At 39.7% G+C, this 19,857-nt stretch overlaps 2 protein-coding genes across 2 annotated transcripts in view; both read left to right on the plus strand.

Moving 5' to 3' along the window:
• LOC134004795 (xylosyl- and glucuronyltransferase LARGE1-like) overlaps positions 1-16,301 on the plus strand; it is a 110,175-nt gene extending 93,874 nt beyond the window's left edge. The window contains exons 8-9 of the mRNA XM_062444190.1: positions 15,130-15,234; positions 16,276-16,301. Coding sequence (XP_062300174.1) covers positions 15,130-15,234; positions 16,276-16,301 — 131 coding nt within the window. The remainder of the gene's footprint in view (positions 1-15,129; positions 15,235-16,275) is intronic.
• Positions 15,167-19,857, plus strand: part of LOC134004191 (xylosyl- and glucuronyltransferase LARGE1) — a 34,836-nt gene continuing 30,145 nt past the window's right edge. The window contains exons 1-2 of the mRNA XM_062443377.1: positions 15,167-15,234; positions 18,293-18,405. Coding sequence (XP_062299361.1) covers positions 18,343-18,405 — 63 coding nt within the window. The 5' untranslated portion in view covers positions 15,167-15,234; positions 18,293-18,342. The remainder of the gene's footprint in view (positions 15,235-18,292; positions 18,406-19,857) is intronic.

Consider the following 19,857-nt stretch of genomic DNA (forward strand, 5'->3'; position numbering starts at 1 on the left):
AGGATCCTTCTTGATGAGATCCAGGCACTGAAGACAGGTGCAGTAGTTTAGGCTAGTTTAAATATCTGGTTAAACCTAACTTTAGACAAGTAAAAGCTGTAAGGCAAATTCCACCAATTTAACACATGATGGTAAGTTATTGGAGTACTACAGAACCTGCCAAAACAGAATGTGTCTGGGGCCATAAATAATTCTGGGTAGTGTGAGATTCAGGGTTTTTGGAGCTCAACCCATCCATTTTCTTTGACTTTACTCCCAAGTTTTGTCATCTCTGCTATAGCAGCTTTAAGCTCCATTGTCCACTTATCACAAGGCCTATGCATTAGTCTTTTTGTTTGCATGTATGTTATGACATTTGTAAATGTATTGTTCTCGCTGTCAGTTAGTCAATTTTGGAGATACAGTGGTCTCCAACCCTGCTCCTGGAGAGCTACTACCCTGCATGTTTTAGGTATCTCTCCACTCTAACACACCTGATTCTAATTATTAACTTGTTATCAAGTAGCTGAATATTAGAATCAGGTGTGTTAGAGTGTTGGAGACCAGTATCTTAAACCCATCTGCCCTACAACATGTTTTTTTCCCCCCAATACCTTAACATGGCCACCAGCATTTTCGTTTTATTTTACAAGATAGTGAGCAAACACACTGAGAGGAAAAACGCAGTGTCTTTGGATGTGAATCATTATTGGATGATAAGGTTATGTATTATACTTCGGCAGCATTAAACACCTGACCTTTGTAAGCGACATTTGCCACTGGTTGTCCTCCCATCACTTTGTCCATGCTTTCGTAAAATGTGAAGTTGGTGGGATTGGATCCACTTTTGTTGCTTTGGGATCTAACCTTGTAATAGGCGGTCTTCAAAGCTTTCTAGTTTTGAAGCTTTTTGGTTTTTTTTGTGGACTTCGTCATCATCATCACCTTCAGTAGTTTAAAAACACACAGACAATACAGACATAATATATAAAAAAAGACATATAAGATACATAGTACAATAAAAGCATTGCACTAGTTATAAAAGACATTCATACCAGTGTTTTCCTTGTCTGAATAGGTCATAATTTCTTAATTTCCTACCGTCTAGGTGTCCCAATATGTAAGTACCTGAAGTTTGTATCAAAAATAAACTCTCTACAGAAGTCCAGTTGAAGCTGCCAATTTTTGGAAGTTGAGAAACGTATGTCAGCCCAATCCAGAAAGTAATCAGGTTAAATCATTAACATGGTGCATTTTTTCTTTTGATTGGTTTATGGAAAGGTTTAAACTACACCTCTGATTGAAATTTCAATTGGTTTGGGCCCACTTATCCTAAAGGAGGTGTTAATATGAAGCTTTTTTTTATTTTTAAAAAAGGTCACTGATGAATGGAGGTCAAATTTGAGAGTGTTTGTATTGTAAAGCTGCACTGAGGCATAAAATAAACACTGTTCTCAAGATGTCCTGCCACGAGGTTCAGTATCTTAGCTGTCTTCACAGAAAAACAATAGCTCACACTACCTCTAATCATGTTTAGAGAGAATTACAGTCGAAAGAAAAATCAAATCTACACCTGAAACTGGCAGCTGCTGTAGCTAAACTCAGCTCAACATCAAGTCACTGTTCAGAGCAGTTCAGTGTGTTGCTGCTGCTGCTGTGGAGACTGCTGCCTCTCATCACCACAGCACACTGGAATAAAAGGCTGCAATCCACTTTTGTTCTGTGTGATTACACAGTTACACATCACCCTTTAACAGCTGATGACACTTTGACAATGGTGTCAAAGAAACCCCTTTTAATAGCATTCATATAGCTTCTACTTTCAATGTTTTATCTCTGTTATCTACCATTTACCCCTACTTATCTCTGCTGATGTGAGAGACAACAGAGATAGAGATAGAGAAAGAGAGAGGAGAGATGTAGAAAGGAAAATGGAAACAGAACCTCATCAGTGACTTGGCTTGATATCATTTTGATTGACATAAGCAATAATTGCCCATCACTGGCCTGATGAAGTCTTGCCAAAAAGCTTGGTGAGCTGGAACAAGCCCCGCACACTGACAGGACGCTGAGATTGTAACCCATCTAGCATCCTGCAGCCTCAGGCCCAACAGTGGTGAAAGCATGAGGGTTTGCTGGAGCTTTTTCCTTCAGAGTTGTCTGTCCCTGGTGGCAAAACCCATTCAAGAGTGGTCAGTTAGATAAAGTGCTTTACCTCGCCATCTGCTAAATAAGCTGTCAGCGCCCCTGCACAATTTTAATTGAGAATCTAATCCACAGAACATTCTTGTTCAAGGAGAACACTTTATTTAACCAGGTATCCCCTTGTACGATCAACAGTGTCAATCATGGACCTGGAATATTTTTTCAAAGATTGTTCAGGTTTGTAACAACTTGGGTCTTACCAAAGTAATTACTGAGATCTGTGAACACATCAGCATTGCTAATAAGCCCAATGGCAAGAAATGAGCAGTCACTTGTTGTTGTTGTTAAAGGACACCATCTAACTTTTTAATGTGAGAGTGTGAAACTTACTGAAGGAGTGATGAAAGTGAAGAGATGAGACAACATATCCTAACTTAAATTGACAGGAGACTCGTACATCAAAGCAAGGGGCCAAAAGCCCAATTCACTCTGGTCCACTTTTATGTTAGGATGTGATGAAATTGATGAATTATCCTTTAACATTTCACTTTCCTGAAATGCAATTTCACAAGAGAACTTAAATTGTTGAAATCATCCATGACCAGGAGAGTGTTGTAATGTCAGTGTGTGTTACTGTACAGTTTGTCACTTCATGAGTTAGGGAAGCAACACATGAACTTTGTGCTGGAAATGTCAAACTCTCCTCTTTTTCTTTTCTTTTTCATCATGTAAGACATATACAAACAACAATTATGAAAAATTAAAACAGCGGATTGATGGCAGTTCTTCAGACTACCTCAATGTTAAAATGTTATTTCTTCCCAGAAACACTCATATTAAAATGAAGAGTTGCTTCTGCCTGCTGATGTGTATGCTTACAGCTACTTTGGTACAATGGGTACACAGCTTGGCATCATGCAATGTGATCCTGTAAGCTTCGGCATCAACCCTAACCCTCAACACGCATTTACAGTCCGAGTACACATTAGGAAATGTACATGTACGCGTGTATGGGTTGAGTTTCAGTGCCACGGCTCTCACACACTTTGCAAATTATATTGATACAATATTGGCCCCATAAGCAATAACAAACAACTCATTTCTTCATTGGAGGCAAAAATCTAAACAGGCAGATTGCCTTGAGACTGAGCACATTGATGCTCCTCAGTAGATGAAAACGTCATTTTAAAAGCTTCATGAGTTTATCTTCAATGCCATATGAAGCTCAAGCGGAGAATTTAATGTCAATGTTGGACACAAGTTTTCACATAAGAAAATATCACCATAAATAGCAGTGAAGTTTGTTGAGGTGATTCATGCTTTCCCAGCAGTGTTGGGGAACATTACTTTTAAAAGTAACTAATTACATTACAAAATGACTGTCATTAAAAAGTAACTAGTTACATTACAGCATTACCTTCTGAGAACAGTAACTGGTTAGAGTAACTAGTGTTACTTTGTGATTCCTCTTGTTGTTTTAGTCCAGACCTTTAAATATAATGACTGTACCATCATCACACAGTCAAGTCTGGATCATCATCTGTACATCTTTACACTAACAGCAGGAATGACACACACAATGTCTCATTTACAGCTCTTTATTGTACAGCCTTACATAAAAACAATGTAAAAGTGCAATATAATAACACTCCTGCAAAATAAAGTGATATGCTTTCTAAACACATACCACATCCATCCATCCATCCATCTTCTTTCCGCTTATCCGGGGTCGGGTCGCGGGGGCAGCAGCCTAAGCAGGGAAACCCAGACTTCCCTCTCCCCAGCCACTTCGTCCAGCTCTTCCCGGGGGATCCCGAGGCGTTCCCAGGCCAGCCGAGAGACATAGTCTCTCCAGCGTGTCCTGGGTCTTCCCCGGGGTCTCCTACCGGTGGGACGTGCCCTGAACACCTCACCCGGGAGGCGTCCGGGAGGCATCCTAACTAGATGCCCGAGCCACCTCATCTGGCTCTTCTCAACGCGGAGGAGCAGCGGGTCTACTCCGAGCTCCTCCCGGATGGCCGAGCTTCTCACCCTATCTCTAAGGGAGAGCCCAGCCACCCTACGGAGGAAGCTCATTTCGGCCGCTTGTACCCGCGATCTCGTTCTTTCGGTCACTACCCAAAGCTCATGACCATAGGTGAGGGTAGGAACGAAGATCGACTGGTAAATCGAGAGCTTCGCCTTTCGGCTCAGCTCTCTCTTCACCACGACGGATCTGTGCAGAGCCCGCATTACTGCAGACGCCGCACCGATCCGCCTGTCGATCTCCCGCTCCATCCTTCCCTCACTCGTGAACAAGATCCCGAGGTACTTGAACTCCTCCACTTGGGGCAGGATCTCATCCCCGACCCGAAGGGTGCACTCCACCCTTTTCCGGCTGAGGACCATGGACTCGGATTTGGAGGTGCTGATTCTCATCCCGGCCGCTTCACACTCGGCGGCGAACCGATCCAGTGAGAGTTGGAGGTCACGGTCTGATGAAGCCAACAGGACCACATCATCTGCAAAAAGCAGTGACCCAATCCTGACATACCACATACCTTTCTAAATACATGCTACTTCAAGTTTGAAGCAGAGTTCCTCGCAGTTGACGGCATCTTGTTACCTGGGCACAACTTGCATGTTACTGTAATGTTCTTATTTCCTCCCACAAATTCAAAATAATGCTAATATTTCCACAAAGTAAACACTGTCCCACCTGCCATCTTGTTCACCAAGCTGCCGTACACACGCGCAGTGATATGACCGTAGCACGTAGCCAGTTGCCTGCCTGCCTGACAAGAAAGTAGTAACGGTGTAAATTTGTGGTGGATTTTCTTTTCTTGTGGCAAAAAGATAGCTACAGGAATAGTTGGTTAAATAATATGAGTACTTAAATTGTGGACATAACGCGTTAGATAACTCGTTACATCAAAAAAGTAATCCAAGTACTACCACCAACACCGCTCCCCAGAGGTTGAACCTTTTTGATTTGAATAATTCCTTGGCTTTACTATGGCACCAACCTCAAAGAAACATTTTAGCATTTTCATTTTCAGCTCCATTACTGGTAAGGCTCTCACAAATTGGTTAATAAAAAACATTTATTCAAAAAAATTCTAATTCTAAGTATTTGGTATTGATATTAAAATGAAGGTATTGATCTCTGCTTGTCCTCAATACATTTGTCAGGTCTATCTCCAGGTAATGTTGCGAGGGTTTTTTTGAAACAGAGGGAGTTGTAAAAACGCTCCGTTTCTTTACTCTCATTTTCTCTCAGCTCAGACGGACAAGGTAGATTAACCATGAGCCAACCACTGGGCTGTTCAGTGGAAATGGGGGTCGGAGCCACTAAAGACTGTTGACTTTATAGAAAGACTAAGGTACCATCAAGTAACAGTGTGGTGCTGAAATATCTCAGCTTTAATAATGTCTTTTCATGGATTTTCTAAGGCACACTAGTGGAGAAAAAAAACACATTTACTCATTTCATTAAGTTGCCTCTTGGTTGTTTCTCAGACTCCCGACCACTGTTGGTTTTTTAAATATTAAGAATACATGAGCAGCAAAGATAGGAGAGAGGAACAAAGGAAGAGACATGAAAGATAGTGTGGAGGCATAGCTGATTGATGATGGAAGGCTTTGCAGATGAGAGCCGGGTCTATCAGCGAGGCCTTAAGAGTCTGGAAAAGTGTTAAAATATGAAAATTGCCTCCTCTGCTGCTTTCCCATGAAACGTTGATCCTTAGTGCTTGTGGTTATTTAAAGGAAGTCATACACCCTTTAGATTTTGTTTGAGTTTACTTCCTAAATTACTCCGAAATCTGCAGGGAGAGTTTCCACAGTGTGAAGATAATAGATGATGCTTCTGGATAATGGGCCGTCTGGATGTTCTCATAACATTTTCACAAAGGCAATACTTTTGATTCATATGCAGAAAACCGCAAGTTGAAGCTGTGGGTAGTCATGACGTTATGACATCATGCTTTCCCTCAATCCCTTGGCGCCCGCAATCAACAAAACTAATGGCAGGTGATGCTTTGGCAGAATAACCTCCTCAGCTACCTGTCCTTGAATTAGAAACACTTAAGTGTATTGCAGTTTTCCAAGTGCATGAGATATAATTTCTCTCTTATTCAGCAGTTCAAACCTTATGTGACAGAAATGCTTTTTAGCTGATCACTCGGTGTTCAAGGACACCAAGATAGAGACGATGACTTGCCTCTTCATGCCAGATCACGAGTTAGCCTTTCACTTCACCTTTAGTTTTTTGTGTCATGAAAAACAAATATGAAAAAAGTGTCTATTTTTGACAACTTTTAAAATTCAGTTATTAAGAAACTAAAAATAATTGATGACAAAACAGTAGTTTATATTTTATATGTTTGATTTCGCAATGTTATGTCAAATTTGACCTGAGCAGTATGTAAGGGTTGAAAGGGGTTTCTTTGACACCATTGTCAAAGTGCCATCACCTATTTAAATCAGTGGTCTCCAACCCTGCTGCTGGAGAGCTACTGCACTGTATGTTGTAGGTATCTCTAATTATTAACTTGTTATCAAGCAGCTGAAGCCTGTCAACAGTCTTGATAATGAGTTCATTATTAGAATCAGGTGTGTTAGAGTGGGGAGATACCTACAACATGCAGGGCAGTAACTTTCCAGCAGCAGCGTTGGAGACCACTGTGTTAAACGGTGATGTTTAACTGTAATCACACCAAAGTTTCGGAGAACAGAAGTGACTAGCAGCATTTTATTTCAGTGTGCTGTGGTGATGAGACACATTTTATAATGTGTATGATCCTATGAGGATTCCATTGGTATTCTGTCTATGTAGACATAGACTTCTTTGCAAGGAATTAAATACTACAAATACCCACATTAACTTTCCTACACCTGAACAAAGCAACCAAACAAACACACTCCAAGTAAAAGTGCACTTTGTTTGTCATGGAAATCTTCTGAAAATACTAAACACAAATATGAAATAATACACAAAACACTGCTAGGTTGAAGATTAAACAATTATTATTGTATAATAAGGAGACAGCATACACTAAAGTAGTTTCTAAGAGAACAAAGAAATAATCTGTGATTGGTCAAACATATCAGCCTACATGATTTTACCCAATAGAAGATGACCATGGAGTAGAATGCATATGCATATCTTACACTGGTCATGCAACCCCAAAACCAGAGCATCGGTCATAAATGATTTCTTGACACTTTACCAGGGTCCCCACACCCAAGACTCTGAGCTTCTACCTTATTTATAAGCCAAGACAGAAGATGAGCAATGGGCCTCCTAATGATAACAAAACACATTCCACCAGACACACAGTGATGAGCCAAAAGCAGTGATCTTACATCCACAATCTTAGACTAAAGTGATCAGACCAATCATTTAATCCAGTTACTTTTACATGTTCAGTTTGCTGTGTCTCAAAATGGGCAAATGCTCAAAACTGGAAAAAAATGTCACAACTGTTGAAGTTGCTTGTTTGGACCAATGAAGAGTCCAAAGATGTTTAATAGTCCACTGAACCAAAACCAAGGTTCAAAGTTTCATCGATTGCATAGAAAACCTGTTGCCATCCGACTCTAGATCAGGCCAAGCAGGACTGAACACACATTTGCCACATCTCTAAGATCGTTCAGTACATCCTCTCTCTCAATTATGACGCCAGCATCCTCAGGGGGGGTTCTGTCGGCTCTGCTCCATTGTGTGCAATAACAGATTCTCAAGACTGTTTCCTCCATTTCTCTCCTTTGCACGACAATCAATATCCACAAAATTGGAAGAAAACAAAGTACTAATTAAAATCTGTTTATAAGAACAAGGAGTGCTGGCTGTCGTTTTCAATATAAATTACTCCTGCATGATTGATCGATTTCTCAAACAAATGTCTACAAATTGTGAGACTACATTAAAAAGTGGCCATAAGATTTTCCCAATGCTCGCTGAGACATTTAGATAGAATATTTGAAATCAGTCAAAAACCCAAAGATGCTGAATTTTGCAATATCAAAACAGAAAAGCAGCAAAGTTTCATATTCAAGAAGCTGTAAATAAGTAAAGTTTGGTATTTTTGCTTGCAAATGACATCTAGGGTTAGTTCTAGGGTTAGCAATATTATCAAAATAGTTGCCAATTACTTTGGTCCAATGCCTGCCATAAATTAAAAATGACTTTACTACATAGCTTCAAATGAGCAGAATGATTTATTACTGAAAGCTTACAATATTGCAGAGGTCACTAATAGGTAGACCGAAGCTTACTAAGCACTTAATTTAAGAAAAGCACAATCAAAAGCTTTCTGTAATACACTTTATTTTATAATGCCATCTTTATTTGATATAAGACAAAAAAAATTATCTTATTCTTTTTTTATTCTTGTTTTATGTATTTGATTATTTACAATCTAGGCACTAGACACAGATGCTGATGGAACTACAACGCTACTTCAAGCTACTGAAAAATAACTCAGACATCATGATGTTCTGGACCTTCACTTGAGGGCATTTTCACTAATTGGACTTCAATGAATTTGAATTGAATACCTGCTCTATTGTATAAACACAATAAAACCTTCTTGTTTTGATAGTAAAAACTGCATTCAGTAGTTTTCACCATAAAACAGCTGTGTAATGCAAACAACATCCAAGTTTCATTTCTTATAGTGTACCTCGGGGGGAAAAAACAACCTTCTGCTGACCAAAAGTGTTCTCTTTTTTATTATATATATTTGCTATATATAATAATGAGATTTGATTTTGTTGGATGTATCTGTAAATAAAGGTGTTCACCAGTGCTGAGTAGGATGAGGAGGATGAGGAGGAGGAGTGAGGAGTGAGGAGTGGATGTTAGACCCGCTGACCTTGGCATTCATCTTTACTTGTATCAGCTCCACTGACTCAGCAGTAAAAACTCCCACTGATCTCCTGATACCTCTCCACAGCTAATTTAAGAACCGCTCACTCTCCCCTCCGCCTGCTGCTAAGAAGTAGATTGTGGATGGCAAGGTGTGCTGTGGGACACACATACATACCACTATGTCCCACCCTGGCTGTAATAAATAACTAAATAGCACATATTGGCTTTAATCTGTCAGGGGCTCACAAGCCAGAAAGCCAGTCGGTAAATTGCAAGATCAATAGCAGCTAAACAGTAGAATGTGGATTAATCTGTTTTGAAGATTAAAAAGCTGATTCAGGAGCTGTGGCTGACAGCTGAGTGTTTTGAATATATAGTGTGAAGAATCTGTTTTATGATATATTTTCTTTGATATATTATTTTAAAACAGAGCCCTTTTTTTTTTGTTCAAACAGGGTAGAGCTGTATTGATTTAGTTTGGTTTTCCTTGCCTGTCAAAGCTCGCCTGACTTTGAAACCCAGTATTTGACTGTTTTTGAAAAAGCTGCTGGTGGAAGCATCACGGTCAGCTGCACATCACTTTTTCTCATCGTGAATGTTTAAATTCAGTCGATCGTAGGCTTGTTGAGTTTAATGTGTTGATGCTTCTGGGTAATTTAAAAGGGACAAGATGTTATTTTATTAAAATCACATCAATCATGCTCCCCTTTTCATTCTGTTGGTCTCAAACATAAAGAATGCCATTAAGAATGGTAGGAAATGTGAACATTTAAAACTGCAGCCATCAATATTTTCATATTGAGAATGTATCAAACAACTATGGGCCAAATCTTGAAAAGGATGATGCAAATGAGACAAAAATATGACATGTAATCTACAAAGCACCCACAAAAGGTGAAATGCACTGCAAACTGTGCTGCCAAGCAAATAACATCTGGGTGCCTGTTCCATTAACATGTATGGAAATTAGGTAATATTCATATGTTCCGCACAAAATTAGCCCATTTCTATGCAAATAAGCTTCTTTGCAAAACCAGTCTAATTCATAAGGACCAGCACTAATCAGGGTGGTGTTACTACCGTTCTTCAGAGTCGGTGTTAACTGCACACACTCGCCCCTTCCTCTTCCTCTGTCTCTTCAAAATCTTTAATCTTGTGAGGCTTGAATAATATTGAATTGATATTGAAGGATATCAATGTCAAAATCTTTAGTCAGACGTGATGTGTGTGACCTCTGTAGATGAGCAGCAGAACACAGAACATGAGCTACCATCAGATCCTAAAGGATCCAGTGTTAATCAAGTTACCGCTGCTGTGTTGTGTGCATAAATGTGCACAGCCTCTTTCTCAGTTTGAGATGCATGAATACATTTAGAACATTATTGTAAGATTCAAACATTTAGAACATTATTGTAAGATTCAAACATTAGTCTAACACGTTTAAAACCTGCCTCACAGTCACATTAATAGCTGGATTCTGAGATTTCACTACATTGTTATAGATGTGACATACTAAAGAAGTAAATGGAGAAAGGCTCCACTGTACACTACCTGAACAACACCAAACAGCAGAGGGACACAGTTAGAGACTAGCTGATAGACATTATAGGGAACTTTTACAGTCGCAAAAATGAATCCCTGCCTCAGGGTTTGTACTCTGTGCGGCCCTGAAAATGTCCTGGGTGGGGCTTGAGGTTGACTCGGTGCTGATTGGGTATATATGTGTCGCCTTGGTGATGTCACGGTCAAAACTGTTGTAGAACAAATATGCTACGATGGAAACTGTTGCAGTATGATTAGATCACCTCCAGAGTCCGGTGGGTCCTATCAAGGTCCTACTCTGTAGTGGAGACACAACAGCTGAGAGGACCGAGTGAGAGGACGTTCCTGTAACGTTCCCACCTCCTAAATTTTACCTAAAACTTCTTTAATGGAAACGCGACTAATGGAACATTTAGTAGCTAAAGAGATGTATTTTTGTCAGGAATTGGTGGAGACTAAAACAGAGTGAAGTGAATATTGGACTTACATTCATCAGGTTAACACAAACATGACTCCAAATGAATGCTAATGTTGCCCTGTGTCTGCTGTGTGTGTCAATAGGCAACTGTTTGCTGACCATGAGTCAGATTAGTTTAATAATAATAATGATAATGCTGTAGTAGTGTAATAGTGCTACAAAACATTATAAAACAATAATCAAAAGACAAAGGTTGTGATAAAATGAAATGTCCCAAGTCTTCCTTCAAAACTCTCAGCAGTCTGAGGTGCCTTCAGATGGTCAGGAAGGGCATTCCAAAGACGAGGGGCAGCAGAAAAGAAGGCCCGATTATCCATGGTGCTGAGTTTAGTCCAGGGGAGGAGGAGGAGTCTCTGCCATGGATTGTCAAAAACACAGCAGTTAGGTAGACAGCCAGAGTCCACACAATCCCTACGAAAATAGTCAAACATCCAAAAAATGTCCTAAAAGGTTACTGTCAAGTAATGACAATAGTATAGTTGACGTTTTATACTATTGTAGACTGTTCAACTCAGATTTAAAAATGTTGAAAAAACAGCGCCAGTGTCCTTTCCACTCTTCCTTTGCCATTATGTGTTTTGTTCCACTGCCTCCCAGAGGCCAAAAGGATCAATAAATCCATATTTAAAGATAAAAAAAATAACTTAATGTGTATATGTGTAATGTTAAACTGGCAATAACAAACTGCAGGTGTTGCAGCTGCAGGGTCACTGATAGATGAATGACACCACCATAAAGCAGAGGGTGCATGTGATTCTGAATACATTCAATTTGAATGAAATGCAATAATGATATGTTCTTCTCATGGTATTCCAGCACGATTAAAATGTCATTAACTATAATTAATCACACAAGTTAATGACTTAATTGCAATCTAAAATGATTAACCTTCATAAAAATATGAAGAAGAATATAAAAAGGATAAAACTGCAGTAAAACTGTCTTCCCATCACTGATGATAATGAGATTTAAACCAACAGGAAGTTTTTGATGAAGCCACACTGAAGAAGAATCACCTGTTCAGTGAAAGCAGCAGAGTAGTGTTTTGTTTTGAGCTCCAGTCATCACCTTGATGTTCTTTGTTTTGCAGCCTTTCTAAAGGGGCAGCCTGCTCTCTGCTGCCTGCTCCAATAAGCTCTCATTAATCTTCCTTACAGCTTTCATTAAAGCTGCCACCGCTACACCCATGCCTGCTCTCTGGGCTCCTATCTCCTCCCTAATGCCTATCTCCTCGACCTTTATCTCTGCCCAGCTTGCCTTCCATAATCTCACCCCCTGAAGCCCTGCGTACATCCTTTCCCCTCCCGTCCCTTCGTCTTGTGGCTTCTCTCCTCTTTATTTCATTCGCCTCCTTTCCTGTCCTATTTATATCTTTTGTCTAGTGGCTCAAAAACTCTACATTCATATGAGCTGAGCATTTAATTCAATTTGCACCTTTTGTTATATCAGCGGAGTGCCATTTCTGAGGTGGCAGGTAAAGGTGCAGCATGTAGAATTAAGTGGCATCTACTTAAGTGTGTTTTAATTAGTGTAGAATCACCTGTAAATAAGAATCATTGTGTTTGTGTTAGCTTAGAATGAGCTCTTTATATCTACATAGGGAGTGGGACCTCTTCCACTGAGCCTCCTGGCCACCGTAGGCAAGACAAGTTTATTTATATAGCGCATTTCAGCAACAAGGCAATTCAAAGTGCTTTACATAAAACTTTCAAAGCATCTAGTCAAAGTGCACCGCTGGCTCACACTTGGGAGGGGAGGAGGAAGGAGTGTCCAGTTGGTTGCAATCTGCAAGTCCACCACTAGATGCCACTAAATCCTACACACTGCTCCTTTAAAGTTCTCCCCCACTTTGTCACAGACTCAGAAAAAAGCCTACTTTATGAAGGGATTATGTTTCTGCTGGCTCTGTGTTGAACTAGTTGACCCTGAAGTGTCTGCCGCTGATCCTCTACTACCTCTGTTTCTGTCAGCACACAGTCCAAAGTGTAGAGAAGTTAAGAACAGCCAGTTATCTGCAGATCATGAGTCAATTATCTCTTTATCTCAGGATAAAAGCAACTGCAACAAATGGTGTTCTTATTGAGTTTACATCAAGGTTTTAAAGCCGTTATACAAAAATGTGATTATTGTATAGTCCATACATTATTGGACTTTATCATTGACTGCAGAGAGAGCGAGGGCTTTATAGCAGACAGTTTCTCTGTTTTTCTAAGAATGTGATTGTATTTTGACCAGTGTAACATGTTACTAAGTAACGCGTTAGAGGAGTTGATTACGTTTTTGATGTAACGAGTAACCTAACGTTTTAAGTCTGCAATTTACTCAGTACTCAGTTGTTTCAAAAGGGTAATTATTATTTTTAACCAACTATTCCTGTAGTTACCTTTTTGCCACAAGAAAAGAAAATCGGCCACAAAATCGCACAGTTACTACTTTTTTGGCAGGCAGTCACCTCGCTACCTGCTACGGTTATATCACTGCACGTGTGTACGGCAGCTCGGCGAGCAAGATAGCAGAAGGGACAGCATTCACTTTGTGTAAATATTTGCATTATTTTTAATTAGTGGGAGGAAATAAGAACAAGAACATTACAGTAACATGTAAGTTTTGTGTGGACATTGTGTGTGTCATTCCTGCTGTTAGTGTAAAGATTAACAGATGATGATCCAGACTTGACTGTGTGATGATGGTACAGTTATTATATTTAAAGGTCTGGACTAAAACAACAAGAGGAATCACAAAGTAACACTAAAGTAGTCTAACCAGTTACTGTTCTCAGAAGGTAATGCTGTAATGTATCTAGTTACTTTTAAAAGTAACTTTTCCCAACATTGATTTTGAAATGTCATCATGTCTTTTGATCTGCTCTTGTTTTAATTTGCTCTTGATGCTAACTCAACACTTCCTATTCACCTGTATAATTAACTGTATATAATCACAACACTCATCAGTACAACAGTCATATGATGTTTACACTAACATTGGTATTCACACATTATTTTTAATCATTTCTTCAACTTCTGCAGTTTCCATGTTGGTCCCACCTGTGTTTGCCCATATGAGCTTCAAGTGGGTTCTGACTGGGTTTCAGGTGGGGCCCAACTGGTTGAGACCCATGTAGGCCTCATATGTTTGCCCAGGTGGGGTCTAAGTGGGATCAGAATGGACCTTAAATGGGGCCCATCTAGCCAGCCCACATGGGCTTCACATGTGGGGCCAATGTTTCTGAAATATGGGGCCCATAAAATTTGCCTTGTTTATGTCCATGCCCACTTAGCCCACTTACATCCCTTATGGGGACCATACAGTCAGCCCACATGGGCTTCACAAGTGGAGCCCATGCAAAATGTGTCCAGTTCAAGCCCATTCCCACTCAGTACCCATTTAGTCCATGTGGGGCCCACATGGACATGCTGTGCCTCTGTATATGTAACTCTGTATATCACTGTTAGTGATGCTAAAGTCAAATCTTTAAGCCACAAAAAACTATTTGACGGTAGCTGAACAATGATTGAAAATACATTAAAGCAGAAGTGACAGTATTTCTGTTATGTGCTGTGAAAATGCATATTATACTGCAATCAAATGTAGCACATTCTCAATGTCTGAATCTACTGAATTGAATGTGAGCCTTTAGCTGAGAATGTAAGAAACAGCAATTGTTTCTCCTAACAGTAACATGAGTTGTAAGTTTGCTGACTTTCTGTTCTCATCACCTCTGGGATGCTTCTCTCTCTCACAGCTGACAGGACAGACTCTGATGAAACCAACTGAGATACACCACTTTATTTTCTGCAGTTGCTCACATTTGATTTGAGCACACAAGTCAACACCTTTGCCCTTGGTGTGTTTGAAAGCATTGGAAAGTAACATCACAAGCTGATGTAAGATTAGACAAGCCATGTGGAGAGAAGTGTGTACACCAAAAGAAGAATATTTCAATTATTCATCATGAAATAACCCTGTATGATGAGATGCAATATTTAAATATTCAAAGAAAATTTCAATTTTGTTTGTTTTACAACCAACATATTACTGCAGCCAGATGCCTCAGGACATAATATATGAGAAGATAGAAGTGGAATTAATTAAAGGAAAGCTGTGTGAACAATAGAACTTGTGCTTTATTCAGGTCAGCAGGTTCTGGGTCTGGTGGAGAATCAGAGTGACTGGTACCTGGGGAACCTGTGGAAGAACCATCGGCCCTGGCCTGCTCTGGGAAGAGGCTTCAACACTGGTGAGTGTCCCAGTTCTATACCACACTGTATATGAGCAGCTTTTCAGGATGTAGTGTGTTATCACTGGAAAACAGGCTAAATTAATCATTATCGCCAAAAAAGTCAGTATGCATTTTGCTGTTGGTGGACACCATAGACCCACAATTCAATGTACAAATGGAGTGGTGGAGCTCACAGCCGCTCCGAAAACCTGCTTTCTCAATCAGCTTTCCACTGTGAGTGATGAGGCTGTAAATAAAGACAAAATAATCACGTTAGAGCAGTTCGGTTCATTCAGATGACAGATTTGTGTTTTTTCGTCGGAATTCTTCTCACTGGAAAATGCTGCCGTCACATATTTCTGTGCACCAATCAGGACTGAGCATTTGATCTGGTGATGTTGCCAAGCTGCTGTCAATCAGATCTTATCAAACCACACCCACACAGTCCTGATGGAGTTTTAGTGTTAAACTCTTTATAAATATTATTAGATGTTTAACACATTAACATTATTTAGTCATGAATATTTAATGTATACAGAAATTACTCATTTGAAAGGCAGTTTTTCAGGGCCTATGTGTGGGTGGGGAAAGGGTAGCTGTAAGTACATCTGAAAAACAAAATAAGTATAAAAATCAAGTTGAGGGTGAAATGACAGCCGCGTTCTAAAATCACAGTTTGATTGATATGTGTCATCACATGTGTTCCATCATTTCCTGCGAGCGCAAAACTGTTAAAGTTCTGCTCACATTACACTGCTGTCAACATGTATTGAAGCTCAGCCAATGTTAAGCATGCATTTTCAGTTTGAGCCCATTTGTAGGTCAGAGTTCAGCTTTGTTCCACTTTAACTGGACAGATGTGTTTGTTGGACCAGTACAAAACTTTGCTGCACTGTGTTTGAAAATGGAGAAGTTATTACATATTTACCCGCAGGTTTCATCACCATTTTTAGTGCAGTATAAAACATTTAGTACAGTATAAAACAGCAGAGTTTGTGATTACTATGATCAATATGTATTTATTAGCTGCATCTGATAGTGACATCATTTCCCTTTCAGGCTGGAGTGTAGAGAAACTTCACTGAACAGAAATATAATGTGACTGAACCTTAAGTACATTCATTTATTTTATACTAGCTGCAATAAAAGTATATGACAGAGGAGTTAGTAATATGTTTATAAGTAAGATAGACTGTTAAATGATATCAGTGAGACACACTGTTTGTATATAGAGTTACTGAAGCTCTTCTTTATATATCTCTGCTTATATTGGACCATTGTGCTGCTCTATGGCAATATTCCTTTTTTTCCATCAGCACACTGATTGATATTAATTAGCTTAACCCTCACATACTGTTCATATTCTGACTGATAAGTATTCTCTATACCAATTCACATTCATCAATTATCTTATTTATAGAAAAATCACTATTTTATGGTCCAGGTGATACAGGTACAGGTTTGGATGCTGATTTTGAATTTTGTTATGAATACAGGTCAAATTTGGAAATTTTCATATATAAAAATGTTTATCAGCCCCACAAAAATGTTAGAAAAATATACTTTTTATTACCATTTTTGTATATTTGGGGTCACATTAGGAAAAGTCCAGCTAGCAGAAATGTGTATACGGTGTTTTACAGCTCTCAGATGTTAAAATAACAGTATGTAAGGGTTAACTAGTTATTATGTATTATGTCACAGTCTACTGGACATCAATAATGCAATATAAAATAATTCAGTTAAAGCTAATAGATGTATGGAATGTAATAAGTATGTTTCAAACCAAATGAATTCTGCTATAGAAAAACATTTTGAACATTTTCTGCTTTTTTATTATTATTATTACTTACCACAACTTAAATCTCCACATTTCAAAGCCTCACAGTGAAAACGCAGAGTGAGCCGTGAGGCTGTTTCCTCCCCTGCAAGAAAGCAGTGAATTTGCAGAGGCGTTGATGAAATATGCGAGGCGTCCACAAGGCTTGTTAAAAGTTGCATGAAAAAAACATTTTCAAAAGGGCGTGGGGTGTAATTTCACACAGCCCCTCACAGCTGCTGATAGTAGAATTGATTGGATTCCATTACACCTTGTTGTTATTTTCCCTTGCCTATACTTTTTTTTTTTTTTTTTTTTTTTTACCTCCATCAAATCCAGCAGGTTTTTCCTTCAGGAGACATATAGCTCTCTCTCTCCCTGTGTGTTGTTTGGAGCAGCAGGATAATCTTTCTATTGACTATAACCCAAAACAAACAGCATGGCCGGCTGAAGCAGCTCTGTGAATTTCACAGCATTTCAGTGGCAGCGGTGTAAAACTCACCTGAACCAGCTTGTATTGTAAAAGGTTGTGTGTCTTGCTATTAAACTTCCTGCCAGTGTGACTGTACAGCACATTTCACAAATAGAAAAGCACGTGTTGCATTTATACAGAACACCAATTTGACACAAAGCCTCCGGTTCAGCTGCGGTTGGTCGGTTTTGTGGCGGTGGCCGTGGCAACAGATGGAGCACAGCGGGATGTGAAAGATGGTTTGTTTGTTCCGATCGGGAAAAATTACTCACCATGTCTCTCCCTCTGAAAATTGGCTGCTTGATTTTTTTTTTTTTTTTTTTGTTCGTAGCAGCCAGGAAGATTTCTTTTATTAGCAAAGGGGGTCTGAGAAGTTGTTGTTTGGTTGTTTGGTGACAAAAGTTAACAAAGAAAGAAAAAAGAAGAGTGGTTTGAGTTTCCAGGAGGATTTTAACATGTTTTCTACATCCAGTGACAGTCTGTCGCTAAGCTCAAAGTCTACGGCTTTATCTCAGAAAACACAAGGCTGTGATTCAGAGCCTCATGATGGGACTTTATCACCTTTACCAGGCAGCAAGATACTAATCTCTCTGTTTCTTAAGCTACCATATCTCACTCGTGTGTGTGTGTGTGTGTGTGTGTGTGTGTGTGTGTGTGTGTGTGTGTGTGTGTGTGTGTGTGTGTGTGTGTGTGTGTGTGTGTGTGTGTGTGTGTGTGTGTGTGTGTGTGTGTGTGTGTGTGTGTGTGTGTGTGTGTGTGTGTGTGTTTGCGCGTGCGCTTCGCAGGGGTGATTTTGCTTCTCCTGGATCGGCTACGGAAGCTGAGATGGGAGCAGATGTGGAGGTTGACTGCAGAGAGGGAACTAATGAGCATGCTGTCCACCTCTCTGGCAGACCAGGTAACACACAGATGTAAACACACGTTGTCACTTAAAAATTAAAATAACAACCATTCAATGTTTGAAAGGGTGTAGGATGAAGTAAGCAACATGTTTAGTCCTACCCCTTTATCCTTTTTGTTTTAAGCTCTAAGAATCAAATCAAGCTACATTCACACATGAAGCGGAACATTTCTGTCTCGTGCTTTTTCACACATGCCATGGCAATGCTGGACTAAATGGAGCAAGGGACTAAATGGTCCTAAAAACTGGGCCACACAACATATAATCCTGTTCAACCCCAACCCTAGAGCAGCAAGCACACTTGTCAGATTTTCGGTTTTGTTTCAAAGATTGCTGGATGCAACATTTTTCAAAAGGTGCAGTATCAGAAATGTCACCTTCTTCCTTCTCCTTGAGCTTTCAGGCCTGTGGCTGTATAAATATACTGAAGGTCATGAATAGGTGTTATCTTACCCTGTGCTGTGTTCCATATCTAACATTGTAAGGGCATACACTGAGACCTTGGCGAAGGATCTCTCCATTATCTTGGAGCTATTCAGAGCTCATCTAGATGAAAGGTACGTTTATGAGATTTTAATTAAACCTTCATTAAGTAAAGTCCCGCTAGGTATGCAGTTTGGAAAATAAACGGGGCTTTGGAAATCGTTTCAGCATTCCATCTGCCTTCTGCTGTATGAGCTTCTCCGATGGACTGTCAGCCCTCTTTATTGCAGCATTCATTATGTGGCTATAGAGTTTTTATGTCTCCCATTAGGAGGCTGGAATCTGTCACTGGGTCTGTTGTCTTGTGAACCCACAATGATCCCAAAGTCAAGAAGACTCTCAGATGTAACCGAAGTAGGTTTCTTCAGAAGCCACGTGAAGCCTCCAGCTTTATGAGTGTGATTACACATACATTAGGAATAAAAGCCTGAACATCTGGAGACGCACAGTACACTAACAAGACTGAAGAAGAGTCGGGACTGTTAAAGTGGCTCCAAAGCAGTAACATCTGGATCCAATGCTTCACAGTAGCATGGTTTTTAAAGTGATGCTGTCACCTGGGTGATATTTCTCCCCACTAGCACCATTCAAACCAACACAACCTGATTTGAAACTTTAGTGAAAATCCCAGTTTTCAAATCTATCAGATATATCATCCTGTATATTTCCAGCTGGTTTAGAGTACAGCCGGGTGCTATTTTGAATATTTCAGTTGGACCTGGAACAAGGGGATACACAACATGATACTGTCAGACAGTGTGGAATTAGATGATATTTCCAACCTTACAGCTAATTACAGCGAAATAAAAGGGGAGACTGGGTTTTAAGTAGCTAATGTCTGAAAACATCTGAAATAGGCTGATTCACTTTGTTGGCACATTTCAGTCCTCAGAACTTCATGAGAGAAAACTCTACAGAAAACCTGTCTGATGAACATCTGAGGATCAAAATGTTCTGTTAATAAAG

The sequence above is a fragment of the Scomber scombrus genome, chromosome 22, assembly GCF_963691925.1.
Source record: "Scomber scombrus chromosome 22, fScoSco1.1, whole genome shotgun sequence".
Taxonomy (NCBI): domain Eukaryota; kingdom Metazoa; phylum Chordata; class Actinopteri; order Scombriformes; family Scombridae; genus Scomber; species Scomber scombrus.